This window comes from Lepisosteus platostomus, chromosome 20 (genome assembly GCF_059453375.1).
Source record: "Lepisosteus platostomus isolate fLepPlt1 chromosome 20, fLepPlt1.hap1, whole genome shotgun sequence".
Taxonomy (NCBI): Eukaryota; Metazoa; Chordata; class Actinopteri; order Semionotiformes; family Lepisosteidae; genus Lepisosteus; species Lepisosteus platostomus.
This window is the reverse complement of record NC_142630.1, coordinates 17167030-17191856: the sequence shown is the minus strand read 5'-3', so window position 1 is coordinate 17191856 and position 24827 is coordinate 17167030. Positions and strand designations below refer to the sequence as shown.

Below are 24827 nucleotides of genomic sequence, written 5' to 3'. Positions count from 1 at the left end.
GTTGACTTATTAGAGTAAGGAAAAGCTGAGCACTTACCTGTTGGAAAAGATCCATCAAGGTCCATCACAGTGGCAGGCCAGAAAAAGAAAACAAGATGGACAAAACAACAAAATAAGATGGCTTGCTTTATTACTATATTGAAGCTGCAGCAATCTTACACTCACCTACATGATAGGGCAAACCCATACTCAGTGTCAAGGTAAAAATACAGTCCAGATAGCAGTAAGCAGGCAGCCAGTTATCTGCAGCCACAGTGCCCTCTGGTGGTCTGGAGGAGAGCAGATCTCCCCATCCATTTAAATACACCAGTGCCTAACAATGTACCTATAAATCACATTATTTGCATGAATCTATTCAAGAAAACAAATAATAAAATATGTCTGCAGCCATTTGTGTAGGAATAAGGGCTGTTCTTTGAATACTGATATTTTACTGCTAGGTATGACAAGGAGCTGCATGTCTTTAAGTGGGTGGAAAAAGTTCCTGAAATGAAACTCCAGGCTTTCTTTCAAGAGCTCTCTTGCAGAGCTCTGAGGAAGCAGATTGTCTGGTCCTTCCATGCTGTACCTTTCCTGTGAACACAGGCTACTGCTAATACTGGGGTGGCTTTATTGTTTTGCTTTGCAAAGACTCCTTTTAAAAGGTATTGTTGCGATGACCATCTGGTTCAGTAATAGAGCTGCTCCTGATGGCCAGGGGAAGACCAGGGCTTGCTGTCATTTATGCACAAGGCCCAAGAGCATCACCTGAAGGGACCTGGTGACAAAGTAGGCTGAAGGTAATGGAAAAGAGTACATAGGGTGCCTGTCGCCCCAAAAACCTGAAATGACTTACTGAACCGATGACAGATTTCCATTTATTTCTGAAAAGTGCTTCACTGTGAAGCGTTAAAAATGTAGGATTTAAAAAGTTAATCTGCCGGCATTGACCCTGTAAAACCTTTCAGCTCTCACAGTGACCACAATGCACCGGCAAGCGCTTGGAGTCTCAGTGTTCGGGGGGTCTGTCTGCTGAGAGCGCAGGGGCTCACCCTCTGCTGCTGGAACTCCTTACCGACTGAATGAAGTAGGGCTCATGCAGGGGCTCCATGGGCAAACTGTGGCTGAACTTGGAGGCCGGGGGAACAGGGGAGCCATCATCCAGCATGAGAGGGCTGTGTGAGAGATGTTAGGTTAGATTATTAGATTATTCTTTATTGCCACACAACAATGAGACATACATACAACATAGATAGTACAAATTTAAATAGCACAGAAGACAAAACAAACATCGTCACATACATATGTAAACAACTTTCCCTGTAGCTGCATAATTATACAGAGGAATTCAGAGTTCAACATGAATTCAGAGCTCATGTGGCAGTGGGAAAGGAGCTGAGGTTGAAGCGGGCAGTCCTTGAGAGGAGGGGTTTGAAAAGTTTTCCAGAAGGGAGAAGCTGAAAGAGATTATGAGCTGGGTGAGTGGGGTCTGAGGTGATTTTTTCACAGCCAACAATTCTTGCAGCTTTGGACACAATCCATTAGCGACACAATGTGCATCAGCAACGAAGGACCTGCCTACAACTAATATTAACAACAGTTAAGGTGGCCATGATTAATAAGACACACCACCATTCACATCATACAAATGTCTTCTGATATTTTATTAGAATATCACAATCATACTTATACTACTAATAATAATAAACTTTATTTTATATAGCGCCTTTAAAGGTGGCTTCTCAAAGCGCTTTACAGGATGACAATAACAATAAATAAGAAGAATACAACAATAATTAAGAAGAATACACAAGATAAGACACAATTACAATATACAAATTACAACAATACAACAATAACAATAAAGGAGACCGTGGATGGTGGTACTAAGAAGAGCAGAGAGGTGAAGAATGGAACCAGTTAAGTAAAGGCTTTTCTGAAAAAAGGGTTTTTCTGGATTTGAAGGAGTTTAGAGAAGGTTACTCTCTGATATCCTTGTGCAAAGAGTTCCAGAGCTTGGGGGCATAACAGGAGAAGGCTCTGTCACCCATACAATGTAACGGGCTTGGGAGACAGTAAGGGGGCAGAATTTGAAGAGCGGAGGTTGCGAGGTGGGGAGTAGGGCGATAAAAGTTCAGACAGGTACTGAGGTGCCAAGCCATGCAGAGCCTTGTAGGTGAGCATGAGGATTTTAAAGTCTACACAGAATTTGACCGGAAGCCAGTGCAAGGACTCCAGGATAGGAGTAATGTGAACACTTGCACTAGACCTGGTCAGGATTCTGGCTGCTGAATTTTGGACATACTGCAGTTTGTTCAAAGTAGATTTAGATCCCCAGCGAGTAGAGCATTACAGTAAATGTGGGAGAATACAAATATGTTGATCAGCTTTTCAGCCACAGTTAATGATAGCATAGGGCGTAGTTTGCGATATTTCTAAGGTGAAAAAAAGATGTTTTGACAGTATGCTGCACATGTGGGTCGAATGTTAATGGTATGCTAATGGTATACTAATGATAATGATAATGTAATGCAATAGGTATTGGGGAAATTAATATTTTCAGAAATTATAATTATGTACTTGGACAACACTTTTTTACTCAAGGTATCTTTTTCCAAATTTTTCAATTTTCAATACTGATACCGGTTGCCAAATCTGTACATTAGACCACAGTAGTAAATTTAGCACCCACAAGTGGATATTCTTGGCAATTTCTAGTTTCTAAAAAGAAAACTTTTTTTAGTTTAAGATACTTGGATGATGAACACATCTCCTAAAACAGTTAATGTTTTCATATTGGCACACTAGTTTTAGCTTTGTGTCCATTAAGTTTCTAAAATACATCAAGCTGACAGGGCACTTTCTATAGAGCCATGTGTGCAGTTCAACAGGGGGTTGTGAAGGGAGCGAGTCAGCAGATCTGACTCAGCGCTTCGATCCTTTCAGCAGAGCTGCAGTGCTGTGCAGGTGGTCAGGTGACACATTCACACTGATTTCATACTCACAGCTTCCTCTTCATCCCACCACTGCTGTGTGCATTGGACTGAATCTGGCTGAACAGGAACTGAATCAGCTGTAAACAGACAGGAGAATCAGGAGTTAATAAACGCTGTGATTCAGCAAGAAAGAGGCAGAAGTGTATTAAAATGGACATGATGGCATGATGACATTTTGGCAGTACAAATCACAATCAGGAATTTCTTCATCACTAGTGAATTTTTGATTTTGACAAGTTTAGGAGTAATGAAAGAAATACATGTCTGTTAAAATTCAACAAAATAACCTGTCATGCTGTTCACACCAACTTAAATTACATTTTAGTTACAGGCATTTAGTTTTTCCACTGTCATAAGGAAACTTTTCTAGCATTCTCAGTCACTGTCCTACCAATTAGATTTTTGTAGTAGGCATGTTTCATGTGTCAGTAGAGATTAATTATAGGTAATCACATTCCCAGTGTCGCAAACTTGATTTGAAAGTTATTTAGATTTTGAAGATGGTGAGCGTGATGGTGAAATTGACCCAGGGGGAAAACAACAGGGATCATGCGGAACAGCAGGGTAATACGACTGTCCCAGGACTATAGGACTGCCCCAAGAGACCATCCAGGTAGAGACAGAAAACCTGTCTTCTTGCACCTCTTTTACAGTCTTGACCATGTTAACTAACATGTTGTCAGTGTAGACTGGGATAGGGAAGCCAGTTCTTAGATGTTATCCAGTTCTGCACACCCGCCAGCACAAGTGTACCATCCCTGTGTGGCAACAGGGCACTGCAGAAGAAGAAGACCATGCCCGTGTGTCAAGAGTGCACTGCAGAAGACCATGCCCATGTGTCAAGAGTGCACTGCAGAAGACCATGTCCATGTGACACCAGGACACAGAAGAAGACCATGCCCATGTGACCATGTGACAACAGGACACAGAATAAGGTCATGCCCATGTGACAACAGGACACAAAAGAAGGCCATGCCCATGTGACAACAGGGCACAGAAGAAGACCATGCCCATGTGACCACGTGACAACAGGACACAGAATAAGGTCATGCCCATGTGACAACAGGACACAAAAGAAGGCCATGCCCATGTGACAACAGGGCACAGAAGAAGACCATGCCCATGTGACCACGTGACAACAGGACACAGAATAAGGTCATGCCCATGTGACAACAGGACACAAAAGAAGGCCATGCCCATGTGACAACAGGGCACAGAAGAAGACCATGCCCATGTGACCACGTGACAACAGGACACAGAATAAGATCATGCCCATGTGACACCAGGACACAGAAGAAGACCATACCCATGTGACAAGAGTGTACTGCAGAAGAAAAATGAGGCACTGACAGGGTCAGCAGGTCACCATACAAGGCAGTGATTCAACACCTGTAGGCAGACAGGATCTGCACAATCCCCTGCATGTTCTTGCCCAGCAACAGGAGTGCTACAGATATATAGGACATTCCAGCACTCAGTTGATAAGATGGCAGCCCACCCTGTAACTAACGAGTACAACACTGATTCATGACACATACAGATGGGCTACTGTCAACCAACTGATAATCCAAGCAGACCTATCATTATTTATAAATCACAACAGCCATGAATGTGACATTGTAACAGCATTACAAGCAAGGGGGTGTCACTGTGTTATTAAAGCTGCGCAGGGTACATGCCATGCCAAGCCCTTCAAACTGTCACATCAGAGTTCCCCTCTCACCTTGTTCATGACCTTCTGCTGCTGCGTGTGGTTCTGCCTTAAGGAGACTACCTCCCTCCAGAGAACTTCGTTCTGGCTGAAAGACAGAAACACACTTTAATGCTCCACTGCACAGCCTCAGAGCTCTGCTGCCTTTGCAATGGAATAAGGAGTCTCCGCTTGTCAGGCATTTTCTACAGTCTGAATATAAAGTGATAAGAATACAACATACATTCAAGGACAGTGGTCGCTGTTTTCTTTTAATTAATCCTATTCCCTTATTTGCAACATTTTAAGGGTTATATCAATTAGGGAATGTAGTGTTTAGTTTTGTATCTCAACTATTCTAGCAGGGAAAGCCTGAAAGTGGGCTCAGAGTGGGCTTCTGAGAGGATGTCTTTGTCACTTCTCTGAGCGGTCTAGAACACATCACATGCCCAGAATTGCAAAATCACTAACAGGACAAACAGAAATCTGGGGAATAAAAGTCCAAATTTGATCATGTCTTTTTTTTTTAACAAAATCTAGTAATCAAGCCTCTTCCTGGAATCCAGCAGGTCTTGTAGGTCATCCTTAAATAATCACCTTGTACAGACCTAGAACACTACTGGATTGCATCAATTTAGTAGGTTAAGTGGCTTAATGAAGTGATGGTCATCCATGGTTCCTGAAAGCTTCAGGGTGATGGCATTTCTATTCCTCTGGTAATTTTATTCCATCTATAAAATACTTAAATTTACAAATCATCTGCTTCCGTGGCAAAAAAAAAATGTTCCAAATCTTCAGAAGTGTATGATTGACCCACAAAACCTGGTGGACTGTGGCTCTCCAGGTCCAGGGCTGGTCATCCCTCTTTCACACACTTCCAGATATACAATGGGCTCAGTGCACAGCTCTTTTCTACCACCCTGAGTAACAACACCACCAGTGTAGCTTTTCCTGCCTCCAGGACCCTCCACTGTGCATCTCTGCATGAATCTGCACGACCTGGCCTGACCCTGTGAGACCCTGTGAAACCGAGCAAGACTCTGTGCCACTTTGTGCAACCTGGTGCCACTCCACACTCTGGGCTTTGGATCCCAGAACAGCAGTGGTGTGTGACCCTGGCGCCTGCCTCAGCCGGTGGAGCACCCTGACCTCCAGCTTCGGCAGGTCACAGGGTCAGACGCTCACCTGACTGTTCTACTGAGCCATCAAAGACAATGACCAACATGCCACCTCCCAGAAGAGCCCCAATAACTGCAGGCAATATCACCCCAGTATATCACAGTAAGTCCAAAACATGCAGCTCTCAATGATAACACTTCCCTATCTGATTCCTGCACTCTTTTGGTTGGGTTTTCCATGGGAATAAACAGAAAATATGTAATTGCAGCAGTGGATTCTAGTTCATCTGCTCCCACAGAAGTTGTGCTGGGAATAAGGGTAATGAAGGCAATGGCTGGGGCCACTGACTGTTTCATGTCCTGTATCTGGCACTCCATGTTCTCCTGCTGGCTCCGCAGAACCTGCACCTCGTACAGCAGCTTGCTCAGGTCCTCCTGCCGAACCTTCGTCTCCTCGCTCTTCACCACGGACACCTGAGACAGCAGCACAGAGATATACTGTCCTAAAACAGCAAAAAACAGCTTGGGGTGCAATTTCAATTATCAAGTGTGCCCGATAATACAGGAACTACCTGAACAGGAACTAAATGAACCGACAGTGCTGGGCAAACAAATTAACATCACCCTTAGAAATGTCTACTGTAGCAGCGGGGGAAAGATTCTGGGAAGAGTGTAATCATAGCAAGAGCACAGTAAAGCATTTGCTCTTGTACCAAAGGGCTAGAAGTGAGCCAGACATGTAGCAGAAGCTTAAATCTTGGGATCATTCAGGAAATAGCTGCATGCGATCCTCAATTACAGTGGATCCAGGTGGGCTGACTGTTCTCTCTGTGTTGGAGACCTCACATCAATTCATACTGTAGGGAACCAGGATGGAGTGTGTGCAGTAGAGTACATGACATGTGAGCCCATGGTGAAAAAATAGTGCACAGTTAGCAGGCAGGATGTCCAGCAGGGCCAAGAGAATGTAGAGAAGTTATAGCCCAGGTGCATGTTTTTAAATGTGCAAGGGTCGTGTGGGCCAGGCTGACCTTCCTCTTGATGTGCTCCAGCAGGTGCTCGTGTCCCTGCAGGAAGTAGAGGTGCTGGAACTCGGTGTCGTCCCGCTCCGGCTTCACCAGGCCGCTCTGCTCAATGTTCACCACCTTGCGGAAGCCATCTGCAGAGGAGAAGACCTTGACACCGCAGGGCGCGTGCAGCTCTTCCAGCTCAAGAGCACACACTCTCCCCGGTCTCTGCAGTCTTACTGGCTTCACGTCTATATACAGCTACAGCTGCCTCAGGACTGCTCAACCCAACCACAAACACACAGGAACCCCCTCCCCCCACAGGACTGGAAAACAAGCACTGCAAGGAAATCAGCCCAGGTATTCGGACCACCTCTGGGTGTCGGGAAAGCCCTCCTCTGAGAAACAGGAATCCTGTCACAAATACTTACACATGTTCAGCTGCCGCACAAAGCTTGCCATGTTGTTGTGCTTGAAATATTTCGGCAGCACCTCCTTGGCAAACCGGCCCTGGTCAAAGACATGGAAGCTGGTGCCAGTCTGTGGAGTGAACAGAAGGAAATGTGCCAATTACTACTCTTGGCATGAGGGCTCATCTGCTTTCTCTTGCAGCTCAATTAACTGGACTGTTGTTATCATTTAGCCAGAAGACATGCTGGTAAAGTCTCCCGGTATCACACCCAGCACAAAGGCTTTAAAATGTTTCATTAAAGGTCATTGAAATTCTCCATATGCATAATTACAGATTTTACATGTTTTGCAATGTGATTAAATGTTCAGGACCAAATAAGGATGAGGTTTGTGTAGTCAGTGTTTTCAATGTTATTATCTGTCTGTCCAAGCACAGTTATGGAAAGGGAGTCCTGTACTTTTTTTTATTTATTTTTTGGCCAGTCTGAATCCCTGCAAAGCTCCCCAGAGCTCTCCAGAGAGCACGGTGTATTTGGTTAGTTTTTCCTGGCATGATTAATATTTTTGCTTACAAACAACTAGAATAAAAGCTGTTTAGGCATACATTCTTGAACAAAACACCACAAATATACATGGCAGAATCATATAACCTTTTCCTTATTGAAGAGGTAAGTATTACACCTACAGCAAAACTTAATTTCCACACTGCACCTGTTTCAGAGCCTCCTGACTAACACTGCAGTCAAAGTTGAACAATCGTGTACCTTGTCAGAGCAGCTGGGCTTGAGCTCATCATATGTGAGCAATGTCACAGAGAGACAAGACACAACACTCTGAGCCAGGGACTGCCTTATCCTGCCTCAACCTTTCTCCATCTCAGTAAATAAGTGTTGAACACTGAACTAGCAAACTGAACACGTCTGCACGAGGACCACAGCTGGGCTCCACTTGAGGACATCTATGCTTATAAGAACTGCAGGCTATGGTAGCTTCCAAGTGCAAGAGAGAGCAAGGCCACAGTTAACAGCTGTTTCATCATTTTCATGATGCATCCTCAGATCCCACTATATTCTATATTATGTTTATTCTGACACACACAGCTCCCTGCTGCGATCTGTTAGCTCCAGTCTCTGGACCAGCAGCCCTGACCACAGATGCAGCTGTACAGGACACAGCTGCTGCGCCTGGGGTGTACAGCTGATCTGTAACAGACTCTGCCATCCAGCTCTCACACAAGCCCCAGCTTCCACCAGCAAAGGACGAAACACATTGACCTACTGCACAGCTCTAGATCAGATCCATTCACCACTTATCTCTGAAACCAGTGAACGCAAGACAACAAAACATTTTACTGCAGAACGGAAACCACACAGAAGAACACAACACCATGCTGTTATCTGCCACACAGAACTGAAGGCCAGCCAGCACTGAAAAGGTACTCAGTAACTGATCGAGCATTACTGAAGAAAAATAATTTAACAATACCACAAAGAACACATTCAGCGGGCAAACCCTGCAACTCACTCCTGCTGGGTCAGTTTGCAAAAATGACTTTGTAAAAGATGCCAGTCTATCCTCTTCACACTCACTGGACACTGCTCTGTCTTTAGCATAGAAATTTTGTTCAGAAACACTGAGCTTCCTTTGAGACGTGTGGGTAGACTTCCTTGAGCCAAGCCAAGAAATATAAAACTACTGCCATATCCCCCCCCGAGACATTTTTACACCAGTAAAAAGCTCCAGGACCAGCAGAGCCGCTGAGGAAGGTTCTGTACTCACAGCACTCCAGCAGATGAGATGGTTGGTTTCTGGATCCTCTACCAGTGTCCAGAGCTTGGTGAGAAATGCTGGAACGTTGCTGGTATACGCTCCATCCATGCTGAGGGAACTGGAAGACTCCTGCATAGCTGTGAACAAAACAGGGCCGACTGTGTCCTATTCCATCTCCGTGCCTGGGAGCTTTCCTGGTGGTGACTGACACTGTCCTTCTCCTGAGCCATATCAGCAGAGCTAGCACGCTCTCCTCAGTCAGCACAAAGCGCCCGTATCACCATACCCTCCCAACAATGGGCCGAATAATGGAACAATATAGGGCATCACAATGCACTGAAAAACACACGCAGTCATGCCTAGCACAATACAGCACAGAGAAGCGGTGCTAACCGCTGAAAGCACACAACAGAATGCGTGGTCCGGTGCTGCTACCGCAGTTTGTGCCAAGGTTTGTTTTTCAATGAACGCGGCTCTTGCAAATCCGGTTGACACAGCCCACAGCTGCCTTCCGCCTGACTCACAGCCGTGCCCTCCTCCCCCAGCGACTGCCCACTGCCAGGGCTGGGCTGACCGGAGGAAAGAGGGATCCTTGCAAAGCAGACCCCAAGACCCCATTTCCATAGTGGTCCCCCCCAAACAAAATTGTAAAATGACCAGACTATTTAAGGACTGTTTTTTAAATAAAAATACAGTAGGGGGCGCTCACCATGCGGTCTATGTGGTTCCTAATGCCCCAGTATAGTGATGGAGACACAATACCGTAAAAAGGCACTGTCACTGTCCTTTGGCTGAGACATAAAACCGAGGTCCTAACTCTCTGTGGTCATTACAAATCCCAGGGTGTTTTCTGAAAAGAGTAAAGGTGTTACCCCAGCATCCTGGCCAAATTTCCCTCTGGCCCTTACCAATCATGGCCTCCTAATAATCAATGAACTGGCTTCATCACTCTGTTCTCCTCCCCACTGATAGCCGTCGCATTATCCAGGTGGGGCTGCACACTGGTGGTGGTGGAGGGGATCCCCATTACCTGTACAGCACTTTGAGTGGAGTGTCCAGAAAAGGGCTATATAAGTGTAAGCAATATTATTATTATTATTATTATTATAACTGTTATTTAACTAAGCACCTTAAAAGTGTTAGTAGCATGTTTATTTCAAAGCACGTAACTTTAACCAAAACCACAAAACTTGTTTCAAGAGCAAGAATTGACAGATTCAGCCCCATTACATTTCTATCATCATTCGTTTAGCCAACGCCTTTATCCAAGCTGACAAATTTAAAACCATTCCAGAACATGGTCCAATAGCATAAAAAAGAACAACAAAACACACATACAGTATGGCGCGCACAGGGGGGACATGAAGAGGTGGGCACAGAGCCCGCAACCTGATGTTTCTGAGCATCTGGTTCACCCACAGAGGTGCAGCGGAGGAGAACAAGCAGGACAAGAGGCAGGACACTGTGAAGAGGTATGGAGAGGAGCGTGCCAAGCATGGAAAGAGCTGCAAGGCTGGAGTGACAAAGCAGAGAGCCAGTGAGAAGTGTGAAACAGGTGAGAGCAAAGATTTATCCTTGAGCCCCAGAGGAACGAATACACTAAAATGTCTCATTTTCCACGGCTCAGGGCTTGTAGTTTTGCATGATCAATGTCCAGAGAGATCCCCAATAATCCAGATGTATTACACCAAAAGCTCTGTGGATGCAGTATTCCAATACTGGGAAACCTTAATAATTACCACAAGAAATCAGCATGTAAATCTGTGTTTGATAAAGTAACTCCACACCATCAAAGAGGACATCAGACACTGTTTTGTTGAAATTTAATTAAATTAAGAGAATGACTTCATAAATACACTCTCCCATAACAATTTCAGCAACAGTTCGATTGCACTTCAAAATAAATACTGGATTGCTAATAAAACAAAAATCTGTTTCATAAATATAAGAGCTACATTTCATGATAAATCTAGGAAAAGGCACTGAAAGAAGGTTAAAACTAAACTAACATTTAGCAGTAACTCCAAGTAATCTATTGATTGAAAAATAGAAAAATAGATTAGAAAATACTTAATGCTTGTCATTTGTGTTTGTGTCATTTCTTTTGACCCTCTAAAACCATTGTCAACTGTCTATACTGTATACATTGTGTTAAATACCAGGCTTTTACACACACGTGAGAATAAGAATATAAAAAAGCATTACATCATACATCTATATTTCTGTAATCCATTCACTCTCACCTCCTCCTGAGGATTGTCACTATGAGACAGAGCCTCACCCAGATGACAAAGGGTACAAGCTGGGACTACGCTTAGACACTCAGTTTACCTCAACCACCATGGCTTCAGGAGTTGGGAGAAACAGGAAACCAGAGCACCCCAAGAAATCTAGGCAGACTTGGGGAGAACATGCAATGCCCACACAGAAGGTTCCCTTGTTCCGAATCTTAGCCAGCACCCAAGAGAATTAAGACAGCAGCACTCACCACCGGATGACCATACCAGCCACGTATATAAAATAAGCCACCTTTTTTTTCTAATTCCCCATGATGCACCAGACCATGTAGTTGACTATGAATAAAATGGAAACATCTGAATTTAAAGCCATTTTTATTAAGGGACTGTCTCTACCATATCACCATGAGCTAGGTTATTGAATCTGTGGGGGTCAGTGGGTTTCTCTAATCTCTCTGGCTCCTATGCTAGAGGCTAGCATACACAGAGATAGTGCTGTGCAAGTCAACTGAAAGACAATGGCATAAAACACACATACAGAAGGGAGGACCCAGCAGATCAGGTGTGCAACAACTTCTTCCTCTTCACCTGAGCACGGTGCACCTCCAGGGGTGAGGCTCCTTCACGGTCTTCAGCGTGTACCTCCACAGGTGGGGACAGCTGGAGAGGAAGGCCTGGACCACGTCCTGCGACACTACGCAGTAGCAATGGATCTCCCTGAGACCACCACAGCAAAGGGCCAGGCTGATGAGGGCAGAGTTCAGCTCTTCGGAGGAGGTTGTCTGGAGCACCAGCTTCTCCAAAGTGCTGCAGTAGCTCTCCGCCACAAAGCCGATCTCCCTCACCAGATAGGTGTATGTGATCAGCTCCAGGTTTTTGATCGGAATCCCAGGTTGCAGAATCTTTAGAATCTTCTTGGCAGGTAGAGTATGATTTAAGATGGTGTTGACGGAAAGCAAGGGGTGTCTGGCACACAGAGAAGTCCAGAACTCTTTGGAAATGGCAGGAATGTACTTGTCTGTGCGCTCGCAGTACAACTCCAATAAGGAGAATGGAGGTCGTTGAGGCTCCAGGAGAGCACTCAGCACTTTCTCTGACAAGCTGGCGTAGAAGACCCCAAGAACACGCAGCTTAGGACACAGTGCCAGCACCTCTTTAATTGTCTCCGCGGTCACATTGCACACAAGAGTCTGATTATTGATATACAGCTTTTGCAGGTCGGGGCTCCTTCTCGCAATGTTCCTAATCAGGGAGTCCTTGAGTGTAAAAGGCATGTCCCTGAAGTCCACCTCCCTGAGCGAGAGGCCGCTGGCTTTGTTCAGACAGACACTCTCAATGCTTCTCAAAATGTCCTCGCCAGAATAGAACAGGGGGAATTCACCGGTGCAGGAGACGCACAGGGTTCGGAGTCTGTTGTCTCGATCTGTGGCGTAATTTAAAATTTTAATGGCTGTGTTCCGGTTGTTTATTTCCTTTAGGTCACTGAGCACAATTTTCAGGCGCTGAACCTTCCTGAGCAGTTTGCAGAACTGCTGGAAGCCAGGGTCTTCTGTTCCAGACTCACAGCTGCAAGAGTGATGCAGATTGCAGATTTCATTAGTTGGATCAAACAAAAAAAGCCGAACACATCTGTTGCCTCTGTAACTATTTTGGTGTGTATATATTTGATAAACTATACACTTTTCCTCTTATATTGAGCAAAGTGGACTAGGAGCTGAACACTGACCTGCCTGACATTTTTTGCCTCATCAGCAGTGAGCAGCTCCCAGTTAGAGCTGGAGCTTCAGACTGTCCCATGCAACTCAGCTTGTAGCAACAGAACCTACTGAACCAATAAAGCTAGTTAACTTCTGAACAGGATGGGTGGCACCTACACTATGGCGAACACACCAACCAAACTGTGTGATTAACCATTCCAGGATGCTTGCATGTGGGGACTCAGCATAATAGTGAATTTTTATACAGTGAATATGTACACTACCACCTTTCACCTTTGGGTTTTACCCATTCAGACATGACCCACCTGACCTCAGTGCAGGTCCAGACGGAGGGGCTGGCCATCGTCTGGGACCATGACCTGCACACCTGGGAGACACTGTACCTGTCGCACATCGGCAGGAAGGAGAAGATCTGAGCCAGGATCTCCTCTGGTAACTCCACCAGGCTCCTGGGCACACAGAGGGGCTCTGATCATTCCCATACTTAGAAAACAGGAAAGATTTCAAAATAATATACAGCTCCCCGTTTTATTATTAATTTGATAACTCCGGCCTGTTTGACAGCCCACTTGAGAATGAGGTGAAGAGTGAAAGGTCTTGGGGGGAAGAGGTGGGAGACAATGTTTTGCTTAGATGAGATCAACAAGCTACAGTAGAAATAAAACTATTAAGAAACACTGAATTGTACCAACAAGTATGGCGGACTTCAGGTAACCCGCGGAGCTGCTCATTAGAGAACAGTGTACCACGGAACCTTTATTTTTCTCTTTTCTGTCCAATTATGGATCAATCAAGGCGTGACAAGGGATTTTTAACAGTTGTGGAGGCTTACATCTTACACAGAGGATATAACTATCCCGAACAGAGTCTCATTGCTGGAGGTCAGACTGAACACATTTTACTCAGAATTCACTCATCACAGGCTTCCAACGCCAAAAGATTGTGGACCCCCCACTTCTGCTTCCATGTTTGTACTGTCCGTTGTGATTTGGCAAAGTATCTTACCGGTATGCCCGGCCACCCCTACTCTTCTCTCTGTCCTGCATAGCTCCCCTCTGCTCATCAGCAAGGCTGCTGTGTTCGCTACCGGCGTGACGTCACGACAAAACAAGGCCACAAAGGAAGGACCGCCCCCTGCGGGCACCCAGGCGTCTCCCTCAACCAATCACAGCTGGCGTCCTCCCTTCCTACTACGTAATTGGTGGCTGCTTCGCGAGATGACGATTGGAGGAGTTCTGCACTGATTCTGCAGTAGATCTTTTAAAGTTCAATTTCTCCGTAAAGTCAGCTGGAAAAATACATCAGGTGACACGGACACCAGAAGAAAGCGGTACACTTCAGTTCAGTTTCTCAAACTCTACTGCGCTGGAGCAGCCTCGCCTTCAAAACAACCGACGAGCGGAGGCGGACAAAGACGAGTGTGTGAATTGCTATAATGCTCATTCCACCCGCTAGCGCCACCTAGGCAGGAGGTGTGAAACACCCGTGTGTTACTCTGCGGGAATTCCGTGTAATGGAAAATTTCTTTCCATGGAATACAATCGTGAATTGTACGTATAGCAACATAAGTACGGACTTAACAGTTTAAACCTTAAGGGTTATGGTACACAAGCAGTATAAACATGTTTATGAGCAAATAAGAACGACTGCTAATGACATAGAACAATTACGGTGTTGTGGGTTTCTTTAATTTAACAAGTGGTCTATACAGACAATCGTGCTGTGCACTCCTACCAGATCCAAGACTGGAGATATTCGCCAATCATTCGACAAAAATGATTGTGTGTCATAATGGCACAATGAGGAAGGAATTCATAGTCTCATCTGAAATAGAGGAGAGCCTTCAGTCTGGTATGGAATGCTAAACATATTGGAAAACTGCAACATTTCTAAGTCTGCATGGCAATTCTTTGGTTATGTTTGGTTTACAGTTGTTTAAGCATAGCTGGAAATGTTTTAAAACAAACATACACATTAAAACGGTATAGGCTAGTATATTTCTGACCCCAAGTCTATTTCCATTACACGTTCTGCAAAGGGATGTATGTCAGTCATGATTGCTATTGTGTAGTTCTGAGCAAGTGGAGTCTAGCATCTGAAAGTCCCAGATGCTTGCAGGCCCTTATCGTGTGGTGTCTGAGACAGGTTCAGTTTTCAGTATTAGATCCTGACTCTGCTGGGTTATTGTCAGAAGCACTGGAGGCTAATATAGCAGTACAAACAAGTCTCTTCTTTATTTTATGAAGTCTGTAATTAATTAATACATTTTTGAGGATATAGTGTTCTATATTGGATAATAATATTTTGTATCTGTTTTTCAGATATACCAAAAGAGAAATTCCTAATAGAGTGGAGAAATAAATATAAAATAAAACCAGGACAGTAAGGTGAAAGGTAAAGTATGTTTCCTGTCTTGTACAGTAATTACAGGGAACAGCTTGTTCCCAATAAACATTTCCACTTTTTTAGGAAATTATGGATCAGTGGGACCTTTGCAGACCATGACTGGTCAGGCAAAATCATTGCACAATAATGGAGAAAGATCGGCACTGTATTTTATGGAAAGAATTGGGCCATGTCGATAATGTCTTAGTCCAAAAACAATCCTAGGGTCAGTGATAATATGCTGAAGCATGTGTTTCTGTCATAGACTACTATGAGAAAACAAGACTGTTCTGGAGAACAATTCTGTTATTTTTCATAGCTTGTGTACCTGTAGTGGGCCTCAGCACTCTGCATTTTCAAACCAAAGTGAAGTAAAGAGAAACAGTGACATTCAAGCTGATCTTTATTGTTTCCATTCCAATCTCGTGTTGGAAATGTAAGCAGAAGATGAATGAATATCACTCACTTGTTTTATAACACACCCTTGGTTATGTATGACAAGACAAACACAGCATTCGTTGTATTTCTTTACATCTATTTTCATGCTCGTGAAACACCATGGGATTTAACAGCCTGCGAATGTCCTGCGATCTGTCAGCACCGCCTGCATGCTGACCGCTGCACAGAGCCGTTCCTCTGCGGGGCTGTCCAGTGTCCTGCGGCGCAGTCAGCCCTGCAGCCCAGCCAGGAATAGAGTGTCGTGAGCGGGTGTTATAAACTCTATTGGCCCAATTTAATATAGCAAGTTATTTTTTTTATAACTTGAGATAACATGTCAAATTTCAAAGCTCACTTTCTGTATTCCTACTTTTACACAGGACCCTATCATTAGATAATAGCATCATTTTATCAACCCTTTACAATTTCTTGCATTAGGAGTTTGTCTTTTCGCATACCCCAGCTTGCTCTCCATGACACACACAGACAGGGAGAGAAGCTTGGGGTCAGAGCACAGGGTCAGCCATTGTACAGCGCCCCTGGAGCAGCTGGGGTTAAGGGCCTTGCTCAGGGGCCCACCAGAGTAGGATTCCTCTGCCAGCTGTGGGATTTGAACCAGCAATCTTCCAGCCACAGGCACAGGTCCTTAGCCACAGAGCCACTGCTCCACCCAGATATAGAAAGATATAAGAATGTATGTTCTTAGATATAAGAACAATCATTACGATTCAAGAATCCCCCCTGAGAAAGACAGGTAAATCAAGCTGCAGGTTAGAACTAAGAGCTAATGACCTAAAATGCATGGTCTCCATACAGCAGACCTGAGGTCTAGAATGCGGCGCTCGGGGCCAGCGGTCATGTGACCCGAGCTGCCCCCGTGCAGGGGCGGCCGCGCGTACCTGACTGAGGAGTCAGGGCCAGCCCGGCCGGCCGCGAGGGCTCGCTCGCTCTTCCGCGCTCCGGGCACTTCCTGGATCTGCAGGGCTCAGCCCGACCTGCAGCTCACGCCTGCCGGAGCGCTGGAGCTCCTCTCTAATGAGCAACTCGTGCCCAGCGATACGCGCCGCCACACAGGAAATCGCTTTGCGTTGTTAAAGAGCGGTAAGTTGACGGGTATATTATGTTCATTTGTGATTTCACAGGTTATAATATATCCAGTTTCCCAGATAAATATATCAGTCTTTTTACGGTACCTTTAAACATGCTTTGGAGTTCTCAAAGTTTACTTTCGGTTTTCCCTCTGTCCTAGTCCTGAGGGTAAAAAGCGCATGGTTTGAAGACGTTTCCCGATCGCATGTTTCTCGAAATCAAACCCAGATAAATGGATGCTAAGTTCAAACTGTGGAGATCGAAAGCTTTTAAGAAGAATTGTTGTGAAAGCGAACTCAGCCAGTTTGCGGTCATGGCAGTAGAGCAAAAGCGATTTCTGACAAGAGCAAGTAGACTCTTCAGAGTTTTAAGCAGCGGCCATTCTTACAGGAAACCTGAAGTGTACAGCCGGCGGATGGTGTTCAGACTGTACAGCTGTCCTCTTGGCAGCAGAGTCGCAGAGTCCTTCTCTTTTTCTGGTCATCAGGAAGAGCAGAGAGCGCGCGGGGCCTGAGGTCAGTCTCGAGCTGTCTCCGGACCTGCGGTCAGCTCGACACACCTGGCCAGTGTGATGCGAGACCCACGGACCCACGGCTAAGAAGGCCCCCTGCTCTTGGCCCTGGAGCGACACATCTGTTCTCTCAGTAAAGGGGAGAGTTTCAGAACAGACGGCTTTCAACTTTGTTTTTGTTTACACGGCCAGTTTTTTAACGTTCACTTTGTTCGGGGTCTTCCTGTGACCCCTGACCCTTGTCAGTGGTTGAAATCCGTTAGTTTTCTGTTACAGCCTGTAGGCCCCTGTACTCAAAACCTCTGGCTCTCAGATCCCGGTGGGAACAGGAATTGAAGTGCCTGCATGGTATAAACGTAGGGTTCTGGTCCGGTTCCTGTGAGGTATCTGGGACCGGGCTGGCTAGCCTGACCCGTGCACCCTGGTTCTTCCGTGAAGGCTGGCACAGGCTCGTGGGAAACAGGGCGCGCTCTCGCAGGAGAGTGCCAGGAGGGCGCTGTTGTGGTACCGATTGTGAGGCCTGGGGCAGGCGTGTTCCGGGCGTGTCCAGTGCGGAGGGACGGGCAGCAGCCCTCACCCAGCGCAGTCATCTGCTGCCCGTGGAGCGGCCGGTCTGCTCTCCAGCGACCTCAGGTCCTGGCGCTCGCCGCCTGACGCTCCTGCTGGTGGCTTTTGCAGGAGTCATGGCGTTTTAAGGAGACGCGGTCTGGGCGGAAGAGAGTGGACAGTGATGACCGGCCAATGGAAACGATGGAGGAAAAGGTAACTGTGCCGCAGGGCGGTGGAGGAGGAGGTGGCGGGTTTTTAAGTCCTTGCTCTGACCTGTGTAAGCAACACACCAGCCTTTGCTTTTTTTCACACAAGATTTGAATCTCCTGTATGTTGTCATTTCCAGAAAGTGACGTCGGACTGCGCCGCTGGCGTGTGGTCGGGCAGCCTGTTCCTCTTCCTGTGCTCGTGCTCTCGGGAGGAGGATCTCACCGCGCTGTTCAGGGACCCAGAGAAGAGGTTCGCGGTGTTCAAAGCCGTGAAGCTGACGCTGTCAGGTGGGCGGCGAGACGCCTCTTGAGTGTCGGCCTGGCGATGGGGAAAGGCTTGCAAGTGTCTTCCTTCTCCTTGTCAGCCCTTTCCAAAAGAATTTTATTTGAGTAATCGTAGGACTGGGCAGTGGGAAGTCTTTCTTTAATTGAACGGTGCTGAAATCCATTAAGCAAGTAGGGAGCTGACTGTTGCTCCGGCCTGAATTAAATCGTGGGCACCGTGCGCGGTGACGATTTCCACCAGGAGCGGCAGGACAAGGCGGTCCAGTGAGGCGCAGTGCTGCAGGATGCTAGAAAGGCAGGAAGAAGTGAGGGGGACCCCAGTGACCAGACCCCAGACCCCAGTCTCCAGTGTGCGTGTCCACTGCAGGCTGTGAAACTGGACCACGTTTTACTTTGTTTTGAGTGCCGTGCCAGTTTCTTCCAGTTTCTCAATCTAATGGTTTTGTTCGGGGGCTTCCTGTGACCCCTGACCCTTATCAGTGGTTGAAATCCGTTAGTTTTCTGTTACAGCCTGTAGGCCCCTGTACTCAAAACCTCTGGCTCTCAGATCCCGGTGGGAACAGGAATTGAAGTGCCTGCATGGTATAAACATAGGGTTCTGGTCCGGTTCCTGTGAGGTATTTGGGAGCGGGCTGGCCAGTTGACCTCTCGCAGGCCCGTGGGCCCTGGTTCTGCCCGTGATCACCTGATGCACACACACCTGTCCCATCGTCCTTGACCCAGGCTCTGTGGGGGCTGGAGGGACGCTCCTCTTGTAGTCACCGGCTTCCTGCAGGGTTCTGGAGCTGATCTGGTTTATTATTGTTTTATCTGCACGTTTCTGTGTGATGGTATACATATTTTCATAACCTCCCCCTCCTCCAGATGCGGCAGGTGGCCTGGAGGGGTACGAAATTCTGAAGCTGCACGATGCCCAGCCCAGCCTGGGCATCCAGATCAAGTTCATGGATGAGGGGGTGTGCAGGAAGTTCCTGCAGAGCTACGCCAGCGGGCTGGTGCAGCAGTTCTTTGGCCAGCACCTGAGCCGGACACTGTCCGGCCTGAAGGAGCCCACCTTCGAGACCCAGCTCAAAGCTGGGAGTGAGACACTGGACAACTGCCTTCCAGATGTGGATCTTTGCCTCCATCATGTTAACAGGGCGCAGGTGAGAAACGGCTTTGTGCTTTATATTGTTTGTTTAACACTGGGCAGAAGTACTGTTTCAACCTTTCCCTAATGTGCAGCACAATAATACTAATCCATGTGAAGGGAGCAGCACAAACGGTAATATCATAAGGTTTGACCTGTTCCTACCCTTAATTTCCCCTTTACTGTTGAACGTTTTTCACATTATAGCTGCCCTGAGTGTATCTGTAGATCAGTGTCATCTGGACTTGGTGTCCTTAATCCAGGTGGGGCTGCACATTGGTGGTGGTGGAGAGGATCCCCATTACCTGTAAAGCGCTTTGAGTGGATTGTCCAGAAAAGCGCTATATACGTGTAAGCAATAATAATTATAATAATCATCATCATCATTTCGAGTCTCTTTTTCTTTGTAAAGGACATAAACATAAATGCCAAGCAGATCTGAAGTTACACACACTAGAACATTGTTCCTCTGTTTCAGCTAGAGTCCTGGGCGATCACTCCCAACAAATGACCTTTTTTACCTTGTGTTTTGTTTGTTCATACAGTTAGATGTTCTTGTTTCTTTCTTCCAGCGATATTTTAGTTTTATGCTCTTTTTTTTCTCAAACCCTCACAGTGTCCATTGCATTGCTCCGCGATTCTGAGCCCGTTTCCATGGCAGCAGATGGTAGATCCGGGAGAGGCTGGAATTCCAGGCTCCCGGAGGCTCCAGGACGGCTCTCAGGAGGGAAATGGGGGAGCCTCACTGGCTGTGCTCCTCGCTAACCCCTGGCACTGAAAATCCTGTCCTGTCTTCTGATTGCAGCCGGACCGGCTACAGGACGAGGAGGTGTCCGAGCTGGAGCAGCAGCTGCAGAGCCTGGTCCTCGGGGACAGAGAGCCCCCCTCCAGCGCCCAGCCCCTGGTCTCCGTAGGGGGAGACACCCAGCTGCCCAGCAACTCCTTCCTCTTCCAAAACAGGATGTTCGGTAAGGCCGTCGACTCCTCGTTTTTCAGTTTCGCTAATTCTTTTCTTGGTTAGTCCGGCCAGTGCTGTCCTGCTGAATGGTGTCCCTCTGACAGTAGAGGTGTCACAGCACAGGGTGTGGTACTCTCCTAGCCAGGGGGCTCCGGACCATGCTCCCCAAATCCCACAGTTGGGCGAGAGGCTCCGGAGTGGCTCAGCCAGTAAAGAGGAGAAGGGCTGAGCTCCGTGGTCCAGTGTCACAGGTTGGGTGGCGTAGTTAAAACAAGAATGTGCCATTTGTAGCTCGGAGCCATTCGAAGTGCTGAAGCGCTCTGCTCAATGTGCACGGCCATTAATTCTCACACAGGCTTGAGATTTTACACCATTGCAAGGATCGAGGCAGAAGCATGAGTGAAAGAGGTTTTAACTGAGTTATTTGTGCAGCTGCTTAAACTCGATTCCCTTCCTTAGTTTGGAGCCACGACAGCAGCAGCGATGAATCTGAAGTCAGACAAATAAAATGAGAATAATCAGAACTTGGAAAGTCTGTGCCCAGTATACATCTCTCACCAGGGACAGTCTGTGGGTGCACGTTACCTGATCCATCACGCACTGCCAGGCATTCAAATAAAAAATAGCTATGGCTCTCCAGCCGCCGGAAAATGTACTTTGGATTTATTGTTGCCTCTGGCAATTTTGCCCATATAACACCTCTTTATTCCCCTAGCAAAGAAACCAAGCATCTTGGCGCACATTGCCAAATAAATCTTTTTAGTCTTTCTTTACCAACCTGTAAGTCGTTTTTCATCCGTGCAAACAAGTGGGAGATGGCCAGCTGGAGCCGGGCGCTGGCCCGACGTGGACGTGCAGTTGGCCGGTTCGGTGCGGCTGTGACCATGAGACGTCTCCTCCCTTGCAGGTGACAGGCAGCTGACGACGGCCGACCAGCAGGGCTTTGCAAGTCACATCGGAAAGGACTGGAAGAAAGTGGGGCGCTCCCTGCAGAGAAGCTGCAAGGCGCTGAAGGGCTCGGCCATCGACAACCTGGCCTACGAGTACGAGCGGGACGGCCTGTATGAGCAGGCGTACCAGCTGCTCAGCAAGTTCATCCAGGCAGAGGGCAAGGCTGCCAAGCTGAGCCGCCTGATCAGAGCCCTGGAGGAGAACAAGCTCATCGGCATTGCAGAAATCCTGCTGGACGTCCAGCCCCAGGAGTAACTGCCCGCCGACTGTGTGCCAGAGCAAAACCCATCTGGCATATCGCATGCCTCTCAGCGACGTTTCCACCCTTTCTTTTTTTTTGTAGGTGGTAGAGATGCCCAGTGTCCTTGCGGCCAGTTTGCACAACGTCCCGGCCATTAAGGTGCCGTGGCGAGATGTGAAAAAAGTCTGACGTCCTTCTTTTTTAGGGGAGAAAGGCACAGAATTATGAAGGAGGCATAAAAAAAGAAATTCTGCTCGGTTATTCCAGTTTAAAAAGCCTTTCAGTGTCATTGTTCATTACTGTTATAACATTGTGCCAAGTTAATTTTTACACCCAGTATGTGCGTTCAGCTGTGGAACTGTTGCTGCAGCTGTAGCCAAAGGGAATATTACCTCCTTTATGTAAAGATTTTTGGGGAACAAAAAAATGATGTAAAGTGAATAACTAAAAATGAAGCTAAAGAGAACTCCCATTGTGCCTCAGGTCATTTATGCTGTAAAAGAGACCAGAGAGGACACTGGTGCTAATTCAAATGAAAACTGGTTTAGGCTTCAGCTGTCCTGAACCACAACTACTGGGAAGTTCATTCTCCTATTTCCTCTTCTTTGCTGCACTGGAAGGAGGATTTTCCCCTCTGGAGCACAACTCCAGCTGTTGGGACATTCTGGAGCCATGACTCCCAGCTGTGGTACTGGAACACGACTCAGTGTATTTGAAACACTGCAGTACGTCTTTCAGTCTCTGACCTCTGTGATTTACAAAAGTGCATCTGACAACTGAATCCTTGCATGTAAAAATTAGTGGGTCTCAAATTGTTCTCTGAGGTTGGAGTTTAACCTGGGTTTGGGCATCAAAGATATTTGAATCTGGAATTTGTTTTGGAAGAATATGTGAGGTGAGATTTTTAATTAAAAATTGTAAGGAAAATAAAGGATCTTCATGTATTTTTTGTTGCCAGAACAGAAGAATGGTTTTTAAAACAGAAGCAGCTCTGAAGTTGTGAGTAGGAAAAGGCACTGTGCTCCTAAGAACCCCAATCCTGGAATCGGTGAGGCAGAGGAGCTACATCCGAGACAGACGCACATGAGAAACATAACCACAACATTGACATCTTTCACTTCTTCTTAGAAATCTCCTGCATCACTTCCTCTCATTGTTTGTAATTAAGTGGTGAGGCTTACAGAAGGGACTAACTAGAGTTTAGGTGTTGGTGTCTGTATGTCGCTCTCCTCAGCAGATAGCCCTTTTGTGTGTTGCAGTTCATCTGTGCTTGCAGCTGAACCGCAGAGCTGCTCATCCTTTAGCAGGCCTGATTGCCTTCAGCGCTGCCACTCTGGTGTCATGCTGCATAACATGGGCTATTTATAAACCACGGAGGCAGGTTCTTAGATCTTTTTTTAAAGAAAGAAAATGTGCACAGGATACACAATTGATTTCTCTGACTTCACCATTCCTGACTGATGACAGCAGATTTGTCAGTGGCCTTGTGGTAAAAGAAAATGGGCTAGATTTTTAATCTCTTCTTCTGTGGCGTTCCTTCATGCAGCTGTGTCATGTTGTTGATGGATTGGACCCACAGCAAATCAGCTGACGGTGTCAGATAGAGATCTGATTGGGTTCAGATGAAAGCCACAACCATGAGCTACAATTCAGTCCAGTGCAAAAGTGACGGCACAGTAGCAGTGCTGTGTTAAACCCACTCTAGGAAACCATTTGGGAATTGAGGCCACAGATTACAAGGAGACTGTGGTTTAATGGGCTTCTCCGGAGCATACCTAGAACTGACGCTACCTTCAAGATGACAACTGATGCAGAGGACATTAACAAAGAACTACAGAGCCTTTCAACCTTCCCTTACAACAGACATTTACTTTCACTGCTTTGTCTCCATGCTCTTTTCCAGCCATGTTCTGAAAACAGACTCAGCGCAAAGACAGTGTTTTGTTAACTTTTGCATATACAGTATCAAATATGCACCATAATTCCAATTGCATTTTATTAACACAATAAGCATGCTCTCTAACCTTACCCTTAATCTTTAGGAACAATACTTTCTTAACATTGGATTAATGCAGTAGAGGATACCACTTTTCATGGCCTTCAAATGAGAAGCTCCTGGGTTTTTCCTGTACACATTCTATCTAATTTATCAGTTGTGCTTCATGGAACAACCACGTGACCTTGAGATAAATTTCATTTTCAATGGTTCCTAGCAACAGTCAGCAAGCACGCACCCTCCATAAATAACTCTGTGATATAACACCATCTGAGCAGTTGCAGTTTAAATCCTTTGCATCAGGGTACTGATATTGTTTATTTTAGTCTCAATTGTTTGTCTTATGGGACCATTCTTATTATTTTTATCCTGATCATTTCAAAACTTTTTTTAAATTCTGGCAGATTACAGTTACTAAATGAAACTTGATGTTACTCTGTTTAAAATGAAATGTTGCAGCTGCCCCCCAAAAAACAATCCACGTTCCTGGAATTTCTTGAGAGTTTATTCTGCCTGAGCTCTTGATTGCCCAACAGCGCTGATCATTGGCTTCATACAACCAAACAAACACTTCCCCAGTTCTTATGATTGCACCAAAAAAGTACCTTCCTGAAGTGAGGCTTTCCAGAGGTAGCATGGAGAGAGAAGAGAAGATTCTTACTTTAGCTTTCGTCTCCTTACCTCCTGGCTCTCCTTGGCACTATTCTGGTGGCCGTGTCGCCTGCTCCTGCTCCAGTGTGACTGGCCGCGACCAGCCCAGCTTTCCAACATGGTGATGTTGTGTGTCTTCAGCTCCTGGGGTGCTACACCTGCCTAGGTACCGGAGAGCCTTAGTCCAGCAGGTTCTACAGATCTCCAAAGACTTGGAACAATTTCACTGTGATCGACACAGCTGGTGATTTGTTAAAGTAAGCAGTGAAGAGATCATTTGAGACCACAATCTGAGTACTCTTTTAGCCCTCAAGGACCAGAGCTCTTTTTATTTAAGAAGGTGTTCCCAGTGTTTACTGGTGTTCCCAGTCTTTAAAAACTGGTGACCTACAATATGAGACTAACTGGACTTGGGCTCTCCAGGACCATGGCTGTACCCCTCAAACACATACTTGAAATGAAGACAATTGAGGATTCCCAGCTCCAGTCCTGGAGGACTATGATGCTGT

General features: G+C 46.2%; 3 protein-coding genes across 7 annotated transcripts in view; 1 reads left to right on the top strand and 2 right to left on the bottom strand.

Moving 5' to 3' along the window:
* Positions 1–24827, bottom strand: part of hsf4 (heat shock transcription factor 4) — a 99874-nt gene that overhangs the window by 6976 nt on the left and 68071 nt on the right. The window contains exons 2-8 of the mRNA XM_088613975.1: positions 8981–11185; positions 7222–7330; positions 6815–6942; positions 6133–6257; positions 4699–4774; positions 2985–3052; positions 1055–1154 (exon numbers count right to left, since the gene is read on the bottom strand). Of these exons, the coding sequence (XP_088470101.1) occupies positions 1055–1154; positions 2985–3052; positions 4699–4774; positions 6133–6257; positions 6815–6942; positions 7222–7330; positions 8981–9106 (732 nt within the window). The 5' untranslated portion in view covers positions 9107–11185. The remainder of the gene's footprint in view (positions 1–1054; positions 1155–2984; positions 3053–4698; positions 4775–6132; positions 6258–6814; positions 6943–7221; positions 7331–8980; positions 11186–24827) is intronic.
* fbxl8 (F-box and leucine-rich repeat protein 8) lies at positions 10783–14326 on the bottom strand. Of its 4 annotated transcripts, none has more exons than XM_088613979.1 (4): positions 13932–14326; positions 13232–13409; positions 12935–13030; positions 10783–12774 (listed from the first exon to the last, which is right to left on the bottom strand). In XM_088613979.1, exons 2-4 carry the CDS (start codon positions 13318–13320, stop codon positions 11793–11795), a joined length of 1167 nt encoding a protein of 388 aa, XP_088470105.1. In that variant the 5' UTR covers positions 13321–13409; positions 13932–14326; the 3' UTR covers positions 10783–11792. The 4 variants fall into 4 exon arrangements, with proteins under 4 accessions (XP_088470105.1, XP_088470102.1, XP_088470103.1 ...); XM_088613976.1 differs by having other exon boundaries at positions 13232–13375; XM_088613977.1 differs by lacking the exon at positions 12935–13030 and having other exon boundaries at positions 13237–13375; positions 13932–14325.
* Positions 16629–22602, top strand: tradd (tnfrsf1a-associated via death domain). 2 transcript variants are annotated; one of them, XM_088613985.1, is made up of 7 exons: positions 16629–16850; positions 17229–17353; positions 18028–18111; positions 18245–18395; positions 19257–19537; positions 20327–20489; positions 21387–22602. In XM_088613985.1, exons 3-7 carry the CDS (start codon positions 18091–18093, stop codon positions 21683–21685), a joined length of 915 nt encoding a protein of 304 aa, XP_088470111.1. In that variant the 5' UTR covers positions 16629–16850; positions 17229–17353; positions 18028–18090; the 3' UTR covers positions 21686–22602. The 2 variants fall into 2 exon arrangements, with proteins under 2 accessions (XP_088470111.1, XP_088470110.1); XM_088613984.1 differs by lacking the exon at positions 17229–17353.

Excerpts from the sequence above, each read along its gene's own strand:
- fbxl8 (XM_088613976.1), bottom strand. The coding sequence starts at position 13,972 with ATGCAGGACAGAGAGAAGAGTAGGGGTGGCCGGGCATACCG. Across the intron at positions 13,376-13,931 it reads AGGGGTGGCCGGGCATACCG|GAGCCTGGTGGAGTTACCAG; the intron begins GTAAGATACTTT and ends CTGTGTGCCCAG. Across the intron at positions 12,775-12,934 it reads AGGCAAAAAATGTCAGGCAG|CTGTGAGTCTGGAACAGAAG; the intron begins GTCAGTGTTCAG and ends TCACTCTTGCAG.
- tradd (XM_088613984.1), top strand. The coding sequence starts at position 18,091 with ATGGAAACGATGGAGGAAAAG. Across the intron at positions 18,112-18,244 it reads TGGAAACGATGGAGGAAAAG|AAAGTGACGTCGGACTGCGC; the intron begins GTAACTGTGCCG and ends TGTCATTTCCAG. Across the intron at positions 20,490-21,386 it reads CTTCCAAAACAGGATGTTCG|GTGACAGGCAGCTGACGACG; the intron begins GTAAGGCCGTCG and ends CCTCCCTTGCAG.